General features: G+C 52.2%; 1 protein-coding gene across 10 annotated transcripts in view; it reads left to right on the forward strand.

Moving 5' to 3' along the window:
• Positions 1 to 14,262, forward strand: part of CHFR (checkpoint with forkhead and ring finger domains) — a 34,184-nt gene extending 19,922 nt beyond the window's left edge. For 4 of the 10 annotated variants that reach the window (XM_030939540.1, XM_030939533.1, XM_030939539.1 and 1 more), the window contains 10 exons: positions 33 to 187; positions 591 to 753; positions 2,893 to 3,035; positions 4,688 to 4,807; positions 7,446 to 7,529; positions 8,018 to 8,088; positions 8,913 to 9,000; positions 10,525 to 10,632; positions 12,008 to 12,080; positions 13,532 to 14,262. In XM_030939540.1, the coding sequence (XP_030795400.1) occupies positions 33 to 187; positions 591 to 753; positions 2,893 to 3,035; positions 4,688 to 4,807; positions 7,446 to 7,529; positions 8,018 to 8,088; positions 8,913 to 9,000; positions 10,525 to 10,632; positions 12,008 to 12,080; positions 13,532 to 13,574 (1,048 nt within the window). In that variant the 3' untranslated portion in view covers positions 13,575 to 14,262. Of the gene's footprint in view, positions 1 to 32; positions 188 to 590; positions 754 to 2,892; positions 3,036 to 4,687; positions 4,808 to 7,445; positions 7,530 to 8,017; positions 8,089 to 8,912; positions 9,001 to 10,524; positions 10,633 to 11,861; positions 11,949 to 12,007; positions 12,081 to 13,531 lie in introns of all 10 variants that reach the window. The other 6 variants (XM_030939534.1, XR_004059688.1, XR_004059689.1 and 3 more) reach the window with 6 other exon arrangements.
• Positions 14,263 to 14,827: the final 565 nt, after the last annotated feature.

Consider the following 14,827-nt stretch of genomic DNA (forward strand, 5'->3'; position numbering starts at 1 on the left):
GACTGTCTGGACACTGCTCCTCTCGCTTTCAGTTTGCAGCCCTGCATGCACACGTTCTGCGCGGCTTGCTACTCGGGCTGGATGGAGCGCTCGTCCCTGTGCCCCACCTGCCGCTGTCCTGTGGAGCGTATCTGTAAAAACCACATCCTCAACAACCTCGTGGAAGCATACCTCACCCAGCACCCAGGCAAGTGCGGGCGGTCCACCCACTAGCACCCAGGGAAATGAGGGTGGTCCACCCACCGGCACCCAACCAAGCATCCAGGCAAGTGAGGGCGGTCTACCCACCAGCACCCAGGGAAATGAGGGCAGTCCGCCCACCAGCACCCAGGCACGTGAGGGCGGTCCACTCACCAGCACCCAGGCACGTGAGGGCGGTCCACCCAACAGCACCCAGGGAAATGAGGGCAGTCCGCCCACCAGCACCAGGCAAGTGAGGGCGGTCCATCCACCAGCACCCAGGCAGGTGAGGGCAGTCCACCCAGACCCCTCTTCCACAGCACTGTGCACACAAGCTCCCAGCAGTGTGAGCTGTGTCTGCCTGTCATGTCTCACTGCTGGCCAATGGTGCTGTGTTCTTTCAATTCTAGACAAGAGTCGCAGTGAAGAAGATGTGCAAAGTATGGATGCCAGGAATAAAATCACTCAAGACATGCTGCAGCCCAAAGTCAGGCGGTCTTTTTCTGATGAAGAAGGGAGTTCAGAGGACCTGCTGGAGCTGTCAGATGTTGACAGTGAGTCCTCAGACATTAGGTAAATCATGCCCCTGGCTCACAGCAGAGCGTGGGAGCTGGAGGAGCATCGGAACCAGGACCGAGAGCTCACCACCGGGTGGACAGCGTGGGTCCTGAGTTCCGGTTCTGCCCCTGAGCAGCCAAGGTCTTAAATGGCTTCAGCTTGTTTTCTGGTATTGGATAGAATTAGCACCTCCCCTGAGAGGGCGTGGCAGGGACCGGGTGAACACTTACGGGAGTGGTTGGGTAGCCAGCAGAGCGCCAGCCGCAGGCGGCTGCCGGGACATCTGCACCCTTGGCCGACACCCTTCCCTTGGCTTCGACTGGTCATGGTCTGGCATCTCTGGCTGTGACAGGGGACTTCATTCCATATGTTATTTTTTCCCACATAAGCATATGTATTCTTGGTAGCTGATCTAGTGACTGTAAAGTCCTGCAGTATAAATTGCAACGTTTATCATTTGTCAGGATGTTATTACGGAAGAGGCACCATCACCTGGACCAGACAGTCCCGGCCTCAGAGACCTTGTTTATCGGCTACCATGTTGATGTTTCCTAGTGCACAAGTCCAGGGTCTGATGTTTCCTAGTGCACAAGTCCAGGGTCTGAATGTTGGGTCAAGGCCATGATATTTAAAAAGACAATGAACACATAAAAAACCCAAAACTTCTCTTTGTTTGCTTTTGCCAAGTTTAACATGTGACTGTTAAGCAAAAAGAAGGGAACAAAAACCACTTTAGCATTAAGATTTTGCTGCATCTTCCCAGCTATTCGTACATGCGTCCTAATCGTTAACAAAATGAAATGTAATATACTAATAGGTTTTTTTTTTTTTGAGACGGAGTTTCGCTCTTCTTGACCAGGCTGAAGTGCAATAGCATGAATTTTATTTATTTATTTATTTATTTATTTATTTTTGAGACGGTGTCTCGCTCTGTCGCCAGGCTGGAGTGTAGTCGCGCGATGTCGGCTCACTGCAACCTCTGCCTCCTGGATTCAAGTGATTCTCCTGCCTCAGCCTCTTGAGTAGCTGGGACAACAGGCGCCCGCCACCACACCCAACTAATTTTTTTGTATTTTTAGTAGAGACAAGGTTTCACCACGTTGGCCAGGATGGCCTTGATCTCCTGACCTCGTGATCTGCCCACCTCGACCTCCCAAAGTGCTGGGATTACAGGCGTGAGAAACAAATGTTTTTATGAAGCTGGGATTCGGCTGCACATACAGCTCGGTAATGTCCCCAGCATTTGAACTGGGAAGCGCTTGCTGTGCATTTCTTACGTTCGTGTTTGTGCACACGTGCAGTGACGTCAACATTTAGACGTGAAGCGGTCGAGTCACAGAGTGTGACTGGAATTGGGCCTGGACAGACGTTTGATAAGTTTGTTATCCCCACACCAATGGGAAAGGGCGCGGCTAATGCACTCTACAAGGTCTCCCTGAGGGGCTCTTTTTGCTATTTTAGTAGGAGAAATAGGTAATCTCATTTTCATTTACATTTTTTCCTTATGAAAAAATACGTGTCTTTTCACCGTGCTTTGTTTTTTAATCTGGTCAGGTCTTACCCGCTGGCCTTACTGGCCCCTGGCCTTGGTGTCAGGCGCAGAAAAGCCTTTCAGATGGAGAGGAGAGCCCCGTGTATTTTTTCCGACAGGTTCTTTTTTTACAGTTTACATTTTTGTCTGCTCGTTTGTGGACGTACAAGGGAAGTGTAGAAAAGACAAGTGATTCGGGGCCTTGCAGGCTCCTGGTGTGACTTCCAGTACTTTGTCCACCGTGCTCTGCTTTTAACGGGAGGGTAGGTGGCGTCCTGAGGAGCACGAGGTGTGTTCGCACATGCTGGCCTTTGCCCTGCGCTGGCGTCGTCTCCTGGGAGCACACATCAGTGGGGACCGAGTGGCCCCGGGGATGGCGCTCCAAAGCGTGGGGGCTGAGCTGGGGTTGTGGAGCGGCGCATCCTTGCCCTGTGACTCCTGTTCTGGTCCCTCTCCTCTAACACTGCGGTGCTGGGCAGGAAGGGGGCCTGGCCTTTCCCCTCACACCAAGCAGCTGAGCGAGGTTGGAGCTGAGCTGTGACAGCTGTGGACCCGCGTTGCACCGCCCCTGCCTGAGAGAGGCTGAGGGCCTGCACACAGCTCGGCCCTGTGCTTCCTTGCAGCCAGCCGTACGTTGTGTGCCGGCAGTGTCCTGAGTACAGAAGGCAGGTGGCGCAGCCTCCCCACTGCCCAGCACCCGAGGGTGAGCCAGGAGCCCCGCAGGCCCTGGGGGATGTACCCTCCACGTCCGTCAGCCTCACGACAGGTGAGCCACGCCGCCCTTAGGCCTCAGCCTTCCCGCGAGTCACTTTGTGGCTGTGCCCGGTGCTGACGTGCACGTGGCCACACTCTGCCCACCTCCTCTCTGCACCCCTTGCCCCCTTTGGACCCTGGCCTCAGCGGTCTCCCTGCACTCACAGTTCGTTGCTTTTTGTGACTGATTTTGGGTTGGGAAATCAGATAAGTAACTGTTGATTCGTAGCCACTCCTGAACACTCCTGGGAATTAACAATCCTGACCTTAATACTTGGCTCCTCCCCAGCCGCTGCCTCAGGGCAGCTCACATCTCCCAGTGGGTTTGCCAGACCCAAAGTGATGATCGTGTATCTGTCCCTCAAGTAAGAGGCGGGCTTCTCCTCAGCAGTGGCGATGTCTGCAGAGTTGGCTTAATGCGAAATGTTTTCCCGTCAGGTGCCTGTTTCCTGCAAGGGGTGTCAGGTGCCATCCAGGAAAGCAGAGGAAAGCTGGACAGGGGGTGTGGAGGCTGCACTTCTCCGCCCTGCTCACTCCAGACTCATAGAATGGGAAGGTGGCCCTTGGGGTCCTGGCTTCCTGGCCACGGGTCAGGGCTGAGCACATCACGAGGCCACTGGCCTGGGATGGATGCAGAGCCACATCCTTGTGCTGTGTTCTCAGTGGCTTCTTGTAGAACCCGTGGACAGAACAGACAAAGCAGTGTCTACCTGGACGCCTGTCCACCAGCCTGGGTTTGCCTCCGCCACTCAGCAGCTCCATTTGGGTCGCTGGACAGACTCCTTCCTTTGCATGGTGGGACCAGCGCCTCCCTCTGGGGTCCTGGATCCCTCAGTGGGCGCTCGGTGAACCTGGGTGGTGAAATTGCTGTCTTTATGGCCAGCCTGTCGACCTCGCAGGGTCTTTCCTGTGTGGGTGGTGAGTGTCCAGGGAACTTGGCCAGGTGGGCGCAGACTTCTGCTGCTGCATCAGTTGGGCTTGTGCAACTAGCCTGTCCTTTGTTGATTTGAGAGATGGCTGTTCTCTCACCTGAGCGGACACTGAACACAAAACTTGTTTTATTCTATATCATAGGTTCTATGGGGCTATCCTCCCTTTATAGGAAATAGTAGAAAACCTTCAACAGATCGGCCGGGCGCGGTGGCTCACACCTGTAATCCCAGCACTTTGGGAGGCCGAGGCAGGCGGGTCACGAGGTCAGGAGAACGAGACCATCCTGGCTAACACGGTGAAACCCGTCTCTACTAAAAATACAGAAAATTGGCCGGGCGTGGTGGCGGGCGCCTGTAGTCCCAGGTACTCGGGAGGCTGAGGCAGAAGAATGGCGTGAACCTGGGAGGTGGAGCTTGCAGTGAGCCGAGATCACGCCACTGTACTCCAGCCTGAGTGATAGAGCAAGACTCTGTCTAAAAAAAAAAAAAAAGAAAAATCTTCAACAGATCTTTGAAATCTTGCTCCAGTCGCTAAACCAGTCATGATTGTTAATCCGTTTGGACTCCCCGAGTTTGGGTGGCAGAAGGTCCCTGGTGGTTTAGCAGGGTGGGTCTATGTCTTCCCCGGCTGTCTCAGGTGCACCTCCTCACTGTGCTTCCGGGCGGCGTCTCTAACCTGCTGTCTTTCTGCCCTGTGTCCTACGTGCTCCCGCTGAATGTGCGTGTGCTTCAGCAGTCCAGGATTACGTGTGCCCTCTGCAAGGAAGCCACGCCCTGTGCACCTGCTGCTTCCAGCCCATGCCCGACCGGAGAGCGGAGCGCGAGCAGGACCCACGTGTCGCCCCTCAGCAGTGTGAGTGCCCGCGCCACGGAACGCAGGCGGGCTCCCTCTGTCCTTTGGGGCTCAGGTTTCAAAATGGTGTTTGGCCTTAGGGTGCCCCATGAAGTAAGGATGCCATTTCTTTTTTTCCATCTGTATGATCAGTTGTCCCCACGTGACCGTATTGAATAATCCATCTTTTCCCACCAGCTAGTTGCACTGCCCGTTCACAGGCCACATCTCCATCCAACAGGGGCTCGGCCTGGATCTGTGTCTATCTCCTGCCAGCACTGTGGTTGCTTTATAATGTGTCACTGTTAAACCTCCTAGATGAATTTTGGTGCTTTAATATACAACTCTGGCCAGGCACAGTGGCTAACGCCTGTAATGCCAGCACTTTGGGAGGCCAAGGTAGATGGATTTTCTGTGTCCAGGAGTTTCAGAACAGCCTGGGCAACATGGTGAAACCCCATCTCTACAAAAATTACAAAGATTAGCCAGACATGATGGTGTACACCTGTAATCCCAGCTACTTGGGAGACTGAGGCCAGAGGATGGCTTGAGTCCGAGAGGAGGAGGTTGCAGTGAGCTGAGATCGTACCACTGTACTCCAGCCTTGGCGACAGAGGGAAATCCTGTCTCAAAACAAAACAAAACATATATATATATATATATATGCACACACACAGTTCTTACTGTTAAAAATGGAGCCTGTCCTTTATTTCATGGCTGTTTTAATTTATTCCTGCAGAAATGTCTGTTTATGTCCTTTGCCTTTTTTTAAATGACTTCCTAATTTGTCAGAGCTCCTTATACGCTGCTGAGCAGCACAGTTGGCTCCTGCCACACGCACCCGTGCTGCTCTGTGCACCGAAACCTGCGTGAGCAGCACACGGCCACAGCACTGGTTCTGTCTGGAATGACTTAAAATGTTCTGGGCACTCAGGAAACCAAACAGGTTACTTCTGGGGGCTGTACCCTGAGACTGGGCTTGGCAGGGGTGGGACCTGACCTGCAGCGTTGGGACACACCTGGCGAGGTGACCTGGACAGTCACTGCCTCAGGGGTCGTCCACGGCAGGCATTGGCCACTGCTGATGCTGCTCGCGGGAGGGCAGGTGAGAAGCCGCTGAGAATAGCTCGCCCTGTGCCTAACACACATGGTGGTCAGCAGGTGGCAGCTCGGGCCAGCTTTTCCCCAGGAACCCAAGCTCTTGACTCTAATTTCATAGAGAATGCTTCGTATACAGAGGCATTTGTGAAGTGGCCGTAGGCGTTAGAAGACTTAAGGACTCAACCCTGTGAGAATTTTAGCGAGGGTTTAACTAATATTATATTTTAGGGATTTCCATTGTATAGAATATCAGACAATTAAAAATAATTTCCTTTGGGAGGCTGAGGCAGGCGGATCACGAGGTCAGGAGATCAAGACCATCCTGGCTAACGTGGTGAAATCCCATCTCTACTAAAAATACAAAAAATTAGCCGGTTGTGGTGGCGGCGCCTGTAGTCCCAGCTACTCGGGAGGCTGAGGCAGGAGAATGGCGTGAACCCGGGAGGCGGAGCTTGCAGTGAGCCGAGATTGTGCCACTGCACTCCAGCCTGGGCAACAGAGGGAGACTCTGTCTCAAAAAATAAATAACGTCTACAAAACCAAGGTGATGACATGAAAAAATACCTAGGTAGAAAAAGGCCACCTAGACTGGGTGCAGGGGCTCACGCCTGTAATCCCAGCACTTTGGGAGGCCGAGGCAGGTGGATCACCTGAGGTCAGGAGTTTGAGACCAGCCTGACCAACACGGTGAGACCTCGTTTCTACTAAAAATGCAAAAATTAGCCAGTTGTGGTGGGCGCCTGTAATCCTAGCTACTGGGGAGGCTGAGGCAGGAGAATCACTTGAACCTAGGAGGCAGAGGTTGCAGTGAGCCGAGATTGCACCACTGCACTCCAGCCTAGGCCACAGAGCAAGACTCTGTCTCAAAATAAAATAAAATTAAAAAAGCCACCTAAGTATGTGCAGTTGGGGGCAAGCGTGTTGCATGTTCAGAGCTAGAAGGAAACCCATCGAAGCTGTGTTAGGGGGATGGAGGAGGTGAGATTTTTTTCTCTCGTGGCTCTCACTGTTTCCCTGGGATGAGCATGTGGTGTTCAGTGTAAGAAACGATATGGATCTGGGGCCGGGTACAGTGCCTCATGCCCTAATACCAGCACTTTGAGAGGCTGAGGTGGGAGGATCGCTTGAAGCCAAGAGTTTGAAAGCACCCTGGGCAACATGGTGAGACCCTGTCTCTACAAAAATAAAAAACAAATTAGCCAGGTATGGTGGCATGCACCTATAGTCCTAGCTACTTGGGAGACTGAGGTGAGTGGATCCCTTGAGCCCAGGAGGTGGAGGTCGCAGTGAGCTGATTGTGCCACTGTGGTCCAGCCTGGGCAACAGAGTGAGACTCCATCTCTAAAAAATAAAAAACCAGAAAACATGAGCCTGGCCTTTTGTTCAGGGCTACAACTCGTCATCACAGTCCTGGGATGTGGCCCTGCCCTGAGTTCCATGAGACTCCTCCTGAACAATGTTTCCAAAGCGAGTTGAGCTCCTGAGCCTGGTGCTGATGAATTGTGTCATAGACAGGCCTCAGCACTGGGTGTGGGTAACGAGTGTCCTCTCTCCACAGGTGCCGTCTGCCTGCAGCCTTTCTGCCATCTGTACTGGGGCTGTACCCGCACCGGCTGCTTCGGCTGCCTGGCCCCGTTCTGTGGTAATACCGGCTCTTCAGGCCGCAGTGGCTTTGACCTTTGCATGTTCTCTTGGTGAACTTGAGGGCAGGGGATGGTGGGGGCCATAGCCTGATGTTTACAGGGGTGAGGCCACGGTTGGTCATGTCATCAGATGGTGACATTTTCCTGCTGATCTGCAGAGGTGTGTCAGATTCGTGTTGGCTCAAAATCAAGCCTTAATGGAAGGATTAGGGGAAATACTCCCAGGACGGAATCCTTGCTGCAGGGTTCTGGTGTCACGATACCAGACCAGGTGCTGGGGCGACTCGAGAGCTGATCTTTTTAAGGAGGGAGTGGAATGGAAATCATTTCTGCTTGTCCTCTGTTTAAAACCGAGTGTTATCACCGAACTTCTTATTCCTTCTAGAATCTGTAATGAAAAGAAATGTGTTTATCCTCAGTGTGGGGCAGACAGTGCTTTCCTGTGACGTCTTTATAAACAGGTAACATTGCACCTTCATCTCGGCAGAGCTCAACCTGGGTGACAAGTGTCTGGACGGCGTGCTGAACAACAACAGCTACGAGTCAGACATCCTGAAGGTACGGACCCGCCGCGGGCTGGGGAGCCGGGAACTGCGTTTTCTCACTGGTGCAGCCAGCTGGTTCTCTGCGTTCCGTTGGTATTTATCTGTTTTTCCCGCATTCCAAAAATAGGTGTTTCCTTTTTGTGCCTCCTGCCACGAACCCACAGGAGCTGCCTCCCGCAGCTCTCGGGAGGAGCTTGGAAGTGCTGCCCGGGACCAGGGCCTTTTCTCTGGTCTCTTTCTCTTCTGGCCATTTGCCTTCCTGCGTCTAGGAAGCTACCTCGGCTTCTAGGGTTTCTGTGTATGACGTGCGCATCTGCCCTCTTGCCGAGAGCACACACAGTGGTGGGGCCTTGACGCTTGCCACAGACACACCTGGCGGGTGCCCGCCCAGTCCCACACTCTGCTTTGATGCCCACAGAAGGAGCTCAACAGCTCGTGTGTGTTTAAAGGGCACGGAAAACAGATGCCAAGTCCTCAGCTTTTCTTGTCAAACAGACTGGGCTCGTTGTGGGGCTGTGTGCACTGTGGCAGGCTTTTGTGTCTCATTCACACCTGGGCTGTGAGGGTCTTGGCAGAACTTTTGAGAGCCTCTGATAAGTCTTACACTGGAAGGTCAAGAGTGAGCCTTCCTTTTGGGATTTCCAGGAGGCTCTTGGACAAGACTTCTCGTGCCACAGGCTGTGAACGTGCAGCCCTCTGCAAATGCCACTTGTAAGGGGCTGAGCTTTGGCTTTCCGCACCTTCAGGGATCTTTTATGAAATGTTTTCTATCTCGTTATTTCAGTGTTTCTTCCTCTAAATGAATTTCCTCTTTTTTTTTTTTTTTTTGCGTCACAGAATTACCTGGCAACCAGAGGTTTGACATGGAAAAACATGTTGACCGAGAGCCTGGTGGCTCTCCAGCGGGGAGTGTTCCTGCTGTCTGGTGAGTTCTTCTCTTGCCTCCTGCTCTAGGGTGCGTGTGACTTTCCAGGGCTGTACCTGCCTGTCTGCTCTCCCAGTGACAACTCTGACCTTCACCCATCCTGGAAGAGAAGAAAAAAGATCCTGATGCTTTCGGGTTGTTTTTTGTTTGTTTATTTTTGAGATGGAGTTTCGCTCTTGTTGCCCAGGCTGGAGTGCAGGGGCGTGATCTCAGCTCACTGCCACCTGCGCTTCCTGGGTTCAAACGATTCTCCTGCCTCAGCCTCCTGAGTAGCTGGGATTACAGGCGCCCACCACCACACCCGGCTAATTTTTTAAATTTTTTTTAGTAGAGACAGTGTTTCGCCATGTTGGTCAGGCTGGTCTTGAACTCCTGACCTCGTGATCCACCTGCCTTGGCCTCCCAAAGTGCTGGGATTACAGGTGTGAGCCACTGCGCCCAGCCGATATCTTTGTTAATTAAGGGTATAGCACATTTTGATTTGTGTTGCAAATGTTTCCACTGTAGTAGTAGCTCACTTTTGTTGTATTTATTTTCATTTTGAGGTTTGAATTGTTGTCAAGTGTACAAATCCTTCCTCTGTGCAATTTGGTGTTCAAGACATACTTAGAAATAAGTAATTTTCTCATTTTCTTCTTAGTAATTTTTTGGGAGTTTTAATATTTAAATTTTATATCCACGTGGGTCCAGGTGTGGTGGCTCACACCTGTCTGTAATCCCAGCATTTTGGGAGGCCGAGGCGGGCAGATCGCCTGAGGTCAGGAGGTCGAAACCAGCCTGGCCAACGTGGTGAAACCCCAACTCTACTGAAAAAATATAAACATTAGCTGGGCGCAGTGGCGCATGCCTGTAGTCCCAGTTACTCAGGAGGCTGAGGCAGGAGGATCAGTTGAACCCAGGAGGCGAAGGTTGCAGTGAGCCGAGAGTACACCACTGCACTCTAGCCTGGGCAACAGAGCGAGACGTGGTCTCAAAAATAAATAAATAAATAAATAAAGTAAATATTATATCCATGTGGGATTATTTTGCTGTAAGAAAATAAATTGGTAGGACTGGGTGCGGTGGCTCATGCCTATAATCCCAGCACTTTGGGAGGCTGAGGCGGCTGGATCACGAGGTCAGGAGATGGAGACTATTCTGGCTAACACGGTGAAACCCCGTCTCTACTAAAAATGCAAAAAATTAGCCGGGCGTGTTGGTGGGCGCCTGTAGTCCCAGCTACTCGGGAGGCTGAGGCAGGAGAATGGCGTGAACCCGGGAGGCGGAGCTTGCAGTGAGCCGAGATCGCGCCACTGCCCTCCAGCCTAAGCGACGGAACGAGACTCCATCTCAAAAAAAAGAAAGGAAAGAAATTGTTGTCTAGGTTGACTTTGTTCTTGTTTTCTGATGGTGTAGCCCGTTGTCTTCACCCCATTTATGGTCAGCACGTTCGTTTCCCGCTGCTGTGAGGTCTGTGTGCTGCTGTCCGGAAGGTGGCGTTGCTGGGTAACTGGCTGTGTCTGCATGAGGCTGTGTTTGTTCCAGATTACAGGGTCACGGGGAACACCGTGCTGTGTTACTGCTGTGGCCTGCGCAGCTTCCGTGAGCTCACCTACCAGTATCGGCGGAACATTCCTGCTTCCGAGTTGCCAGGTGAGGACCCCGACCCCGCATGGCTCTTGTTCTATCTGGGTTGGCTTCTACACTCTTTTTTTGTTTTTTTTTTTTTGAGATGGAGTTTCGCTCTGTCGCCCAGACTGGAGTGCAGTGGCACAATCGCGGCTCACCGCAACCTCCGCCTCCTGGGTTCAAGCGACTCTTCTCCCTTAGCCTCCTGAGTACTGGGATTCCAGGCACCTTCCACTATGCCTGGCTAACTTTATTTGTGTTTTTAGTAGAGTTGGCCAGGCTGGTCTCGAACTCTTGACCTTGGCCTCCCAAAGTGCTGGGATTACAGGCATGAGCCACCCCGCTCAGCCAGCACTCTCTTCTTAGCAGACAACCTGTTTGCACTTTGCTCTGTGTTCTAAGCAGAGTTTGGCCTCGGTCAGGAGCCGGCAGGACAGACAAGCAATGCAGGGCCGTGGTTGTCTTAGGCCCTGCGTCTATTTGCAGTTGTTCATGAGTGTAACATGGGTTTCTAAAACTGAGTCATAAAGATATCCAATAGAAAGCTGGGGTAGCCGGGCGCGGTGGCTCAAGCCTGTAATCCCAGCACTTTGGGAGGCCGAGACGGGCGGATCACGAGGTCAGGAGATCGAGACCATCCTGGCGAACACAGTGAAACCCCGTCTCCCCTAAAAAATACAAAAAACTAGCCAGGCAAGGTGGCGGGCTCCTGTAGTCCCAGCCACTCGGGAGGCTGAGGCAGGAGAATGGCGTGAACCCGGGAGGCGGAGCTTGCAGTGAGCTGAGATGGTGCTACTGCACTCCAGCCTGGGCGACAGAGCGAGACTCCGTCTCAAAAAAAAAAAAAAAAAAGCTGGGATAATTTTATTTCCTTAATTGGGTTTTTATTTTTTAATTTTTATTTATTTTATTTATTTATCTTTGAGACAGAGTCTTACTGTGTTGCCCAGGCTGAAGTTCAGTGGCGCAGTCTTGGCTCACTGCAACCTCCCTCTCCCGGGTTCAAGTGATTCTCGTGCCTCAGCCTTCCAAGTAGCTGGGATTACAGGTGCCCACCACCACACCTGGCAAATTTTTTGTGTTTTTAGTAGAGACAGAGTTTCACCATGTTGATCAGGCTGATTTTGAACTCCTGACCTCAGTTGATTCACCCGCCTCTCCTCCCAAAGTGCTGGGATTACGGGCATGAACCACCGCACCTGACCCTCAATTGGGTTTTAGTTAAACATGTGTTTCCTTTCCTGAAATCTCAGAACGGTCCAAGGAAACTAGTTCTGGAGGGACCAGAGGCTGTGCGTGTCCGCCGCAACGTCTGTCTTTGGGTCTCTGCTGAAATTCAGGTAGTTGAGTGGGTGTGTGCAGTACATCTCATAGATGCGTAACCCTTCTGTTTTTCCAGTGGCTGTAACATCCCGTCCTGACTGCTACTGGGGCCGTAACTGCCGCACTCAGGTGAAAGCTCACCACGCCATGTGAGTGCAGCTGGGGGCACAGGCGTCAGCTGCAGGGTGATGAATGAGTTCACCGCCTGCTTACAAATACGCTGATGTGGTCATTATCCTGCTCTCAGGTTGCGTCCTTTAGGAACTGCTTCTTCCTTTCGAAATCCTGCTCTTCCTTTATCCCTTCATTTCATGCAGTCTTATTTCCATCTTCCGCCTCTGTGTCTTCCTGTCTGGAGTTGGTTTATCTGTCGTCTGAGGCACCCGGGGCACACCCCACTGTTTCAGGCCATTTCTAAGTCGGAGGCTGTAGTCACTGAGGGCCTCAGGCCCCCCGGCGTAGCGCTGCGCAGCTGGGTTCTCATCCGTACCGTGAGCAGGCATTTGTGATCGCTGTCACATTGTCACCCTCACGTGGTGTCTTTCCCAGCGTCCTAAAGGAGGTTCACGGCGCCATCTGCGTTGCCCTGGGGAGGTGTAGGTCAGGAAGCATCTCTTAGGTTAGGTGATTGTGTAAATCACTCCTGTGGCCAAGGAGTTCAGGTAGAAGTGATGGAGACAGTGCCGTCAGGACGAGATGCTGCGAGGACTCAGATGAAGGTGCCTTCCTCGCAGGAATTTTGTGGAATACAAACCTTGCTTTGTGTTTGAGCACAAACAGCACGTGGAAGAGACCATGTTGTTACAAAAAAAGATTTCACTGTTGACTGGCAGACAATTTTCAGTAGAAATGTGCATCAGGAGAGCAGAGCCATGCTGGTCCTCCTTGCCCACGGTCTGTGGAGAGGAAAGGTGGCCACAGGCCTTCCAGCTTGGCGTGTCTGCCTCAGCCCTGTCAGCAGATGCCACAGGGATGCCCGAGGAGGTGCAGCTTTTATTCTCTTCTCTTAAAAAATTATCTAAGATGTTTACAGTTCTTTCTTTTTTTTTTTGAAATGGAGTCTCGCTCTGTCTCCCAGGCTGGAGTACAGTGGTGCGATCTCAGCTCACTGCAACCCCGCCTCCCGGGTTCAAGCGATTCTCCTGCCTCAGCCTCCTGAGTAGCTGGGACTACAGGCGCCCGCCTCCACATTAGGCTAAATTTTTTTTGTAGTTTTAGTAGAGACGAGGTTTCACCATGTTGGCCAGGCTGGTCTCGAACTCCTGAACTCAAGTGATCTACCCACCTTGGCCTTCCAAAGTGCTGGGATTACAGACATGAACCACTGTGTGTGGCCAGATGTTTCACTTCTGTTTCAAAATTTTAAAAGGGAAAAAGAAGTTTACCTTCGGGGGTTAGTTGCTTTGATTTTGTGGAAAGCACACACGCTCTTTCTCAGGTAGCTCTTTCTGTGTATGGTTTCAGAATGGGTTTACTTGAACGCCCCTCCAGTGCTCTCTTGTGTAATTTATTGGAACGCCCCTCCAGTGCTCTCTTGTGTAATTTATTGGAATGCTTCTCTGACGCTCTCTTGTGTAATTTGGCCATTTTCTCCCTGCAGGAAATTCAATCATATCTGTGAACAGACAAGGTTTAAAAACTAAGCACCCAGCGGCCCCGAGCAGCCTCAGCACGGAAGGCGCAGAGAGCGCGCTTTTAAATACAGAGACCACGGAAGGCGGAGAGAGCGTTTTTAAATACAGAGACCAACACGCCAGGGCGTTTTCACGGCCCCCTGAGGGACGCAGGGTCTCCGGCAGGTGCTCTGGGGGCCTCTTCTGCGAGCTTCACCCTCTGAGTGAGACCCTCCCCCGAGCCCTGGGGGCCACAGCCCGCCCTCCTGCTCCCTGAGTGCTGGGTGGGGCTTGTGGTGGCGTGAGCAGCAGAGACGAAGCCTTTCCATGGCACGCAGCTGCCCCGCCGAGGGGCAGTTTTGCTCTTTTGTATGTTTTCCGTAACGACAGGTAAAGCAGAAATCTGTTTTCAGGAAGAGTTTCAAGGGAGAAAGGGGAAAGTTTATCAAAAACATTGTTTCAGGAGAAGGGAGCGTAAGTTTACAGCCTACAGGATGTACACAATATTCTGCTGTTGGGAAAACCACAGCATTTTATATATTTTTTATTTTAATAGGTTTGGTGCTTATCTTCTAATAAGATTTAAATATCACAAACTGTAGCACAAATGATATAATTTATAATTTACAAATTGACTAAAATTGGGTATAGTATGGTATTTGAAAGAATAAGCATATGCTTCTGTTTATTGAAAAAAAACTTCCAGTGTCCAAAACTGCTAACCCTCGACGTGGCTGTCAAGTTAGTCGCTCCTTGCTAACCTGTGGGTGACCACGGCCCTGAACCTGGAGCTGGACGCAGGGCCCAGGACGCGCCGCTCCCTTCACGGCCGAGCCGGGGATGACAGGGCGGCGCGATCCGCACGGGCTGACGCGGGCCGGACCGCCGCTCCCTTCACGGCCCCGAGCCCGGGGCTGGACGCGGGGCCCGGAGCGCCCCTCCTTAAGGCCCGAGCCGGGTGGAGCGGCCCGGACGCGCCGCCCTTCAGCCCGGCCGGGCTGGACGCGGGGCCCGGGACGCGCCGCTCCCTTCACGGCCCCGAGCCCGGGGCTGGACGCGGGGCCCGGGACGCGCCGCTTCCTCATGCTGCCTGGGCCCTTCCTCCAAGACCCTACAGAGCCTGAGGGGCACCTTGGCTTCCGCCTGTGCTAGGTTTGCCATGTCAGCTGGAATAATACTTGAAATTTTGATTTTTGGAAAAAAAAGGTTTTTTTATCTTTTGTTGAAATCACCTGTTATCCTTGTTTGCAAACTGGTAACTTTTTTGCTTCTTCTCAGGAATA

This window comes from Rhinopithecus roxellana, chromosome 10, assembly GCF_007565055.1.
Source record: "Rhinopithecus roxellana isolate Shanxi Qingling chromosome 10, ASM756505v1, whole genome shotgun sequence".
NCBI lineage: Eukaryota > Metazoa > Chordata > Mammalia > Primates > Cercopithecidae > Rhinopithecus > Rhinopithecus roxellana.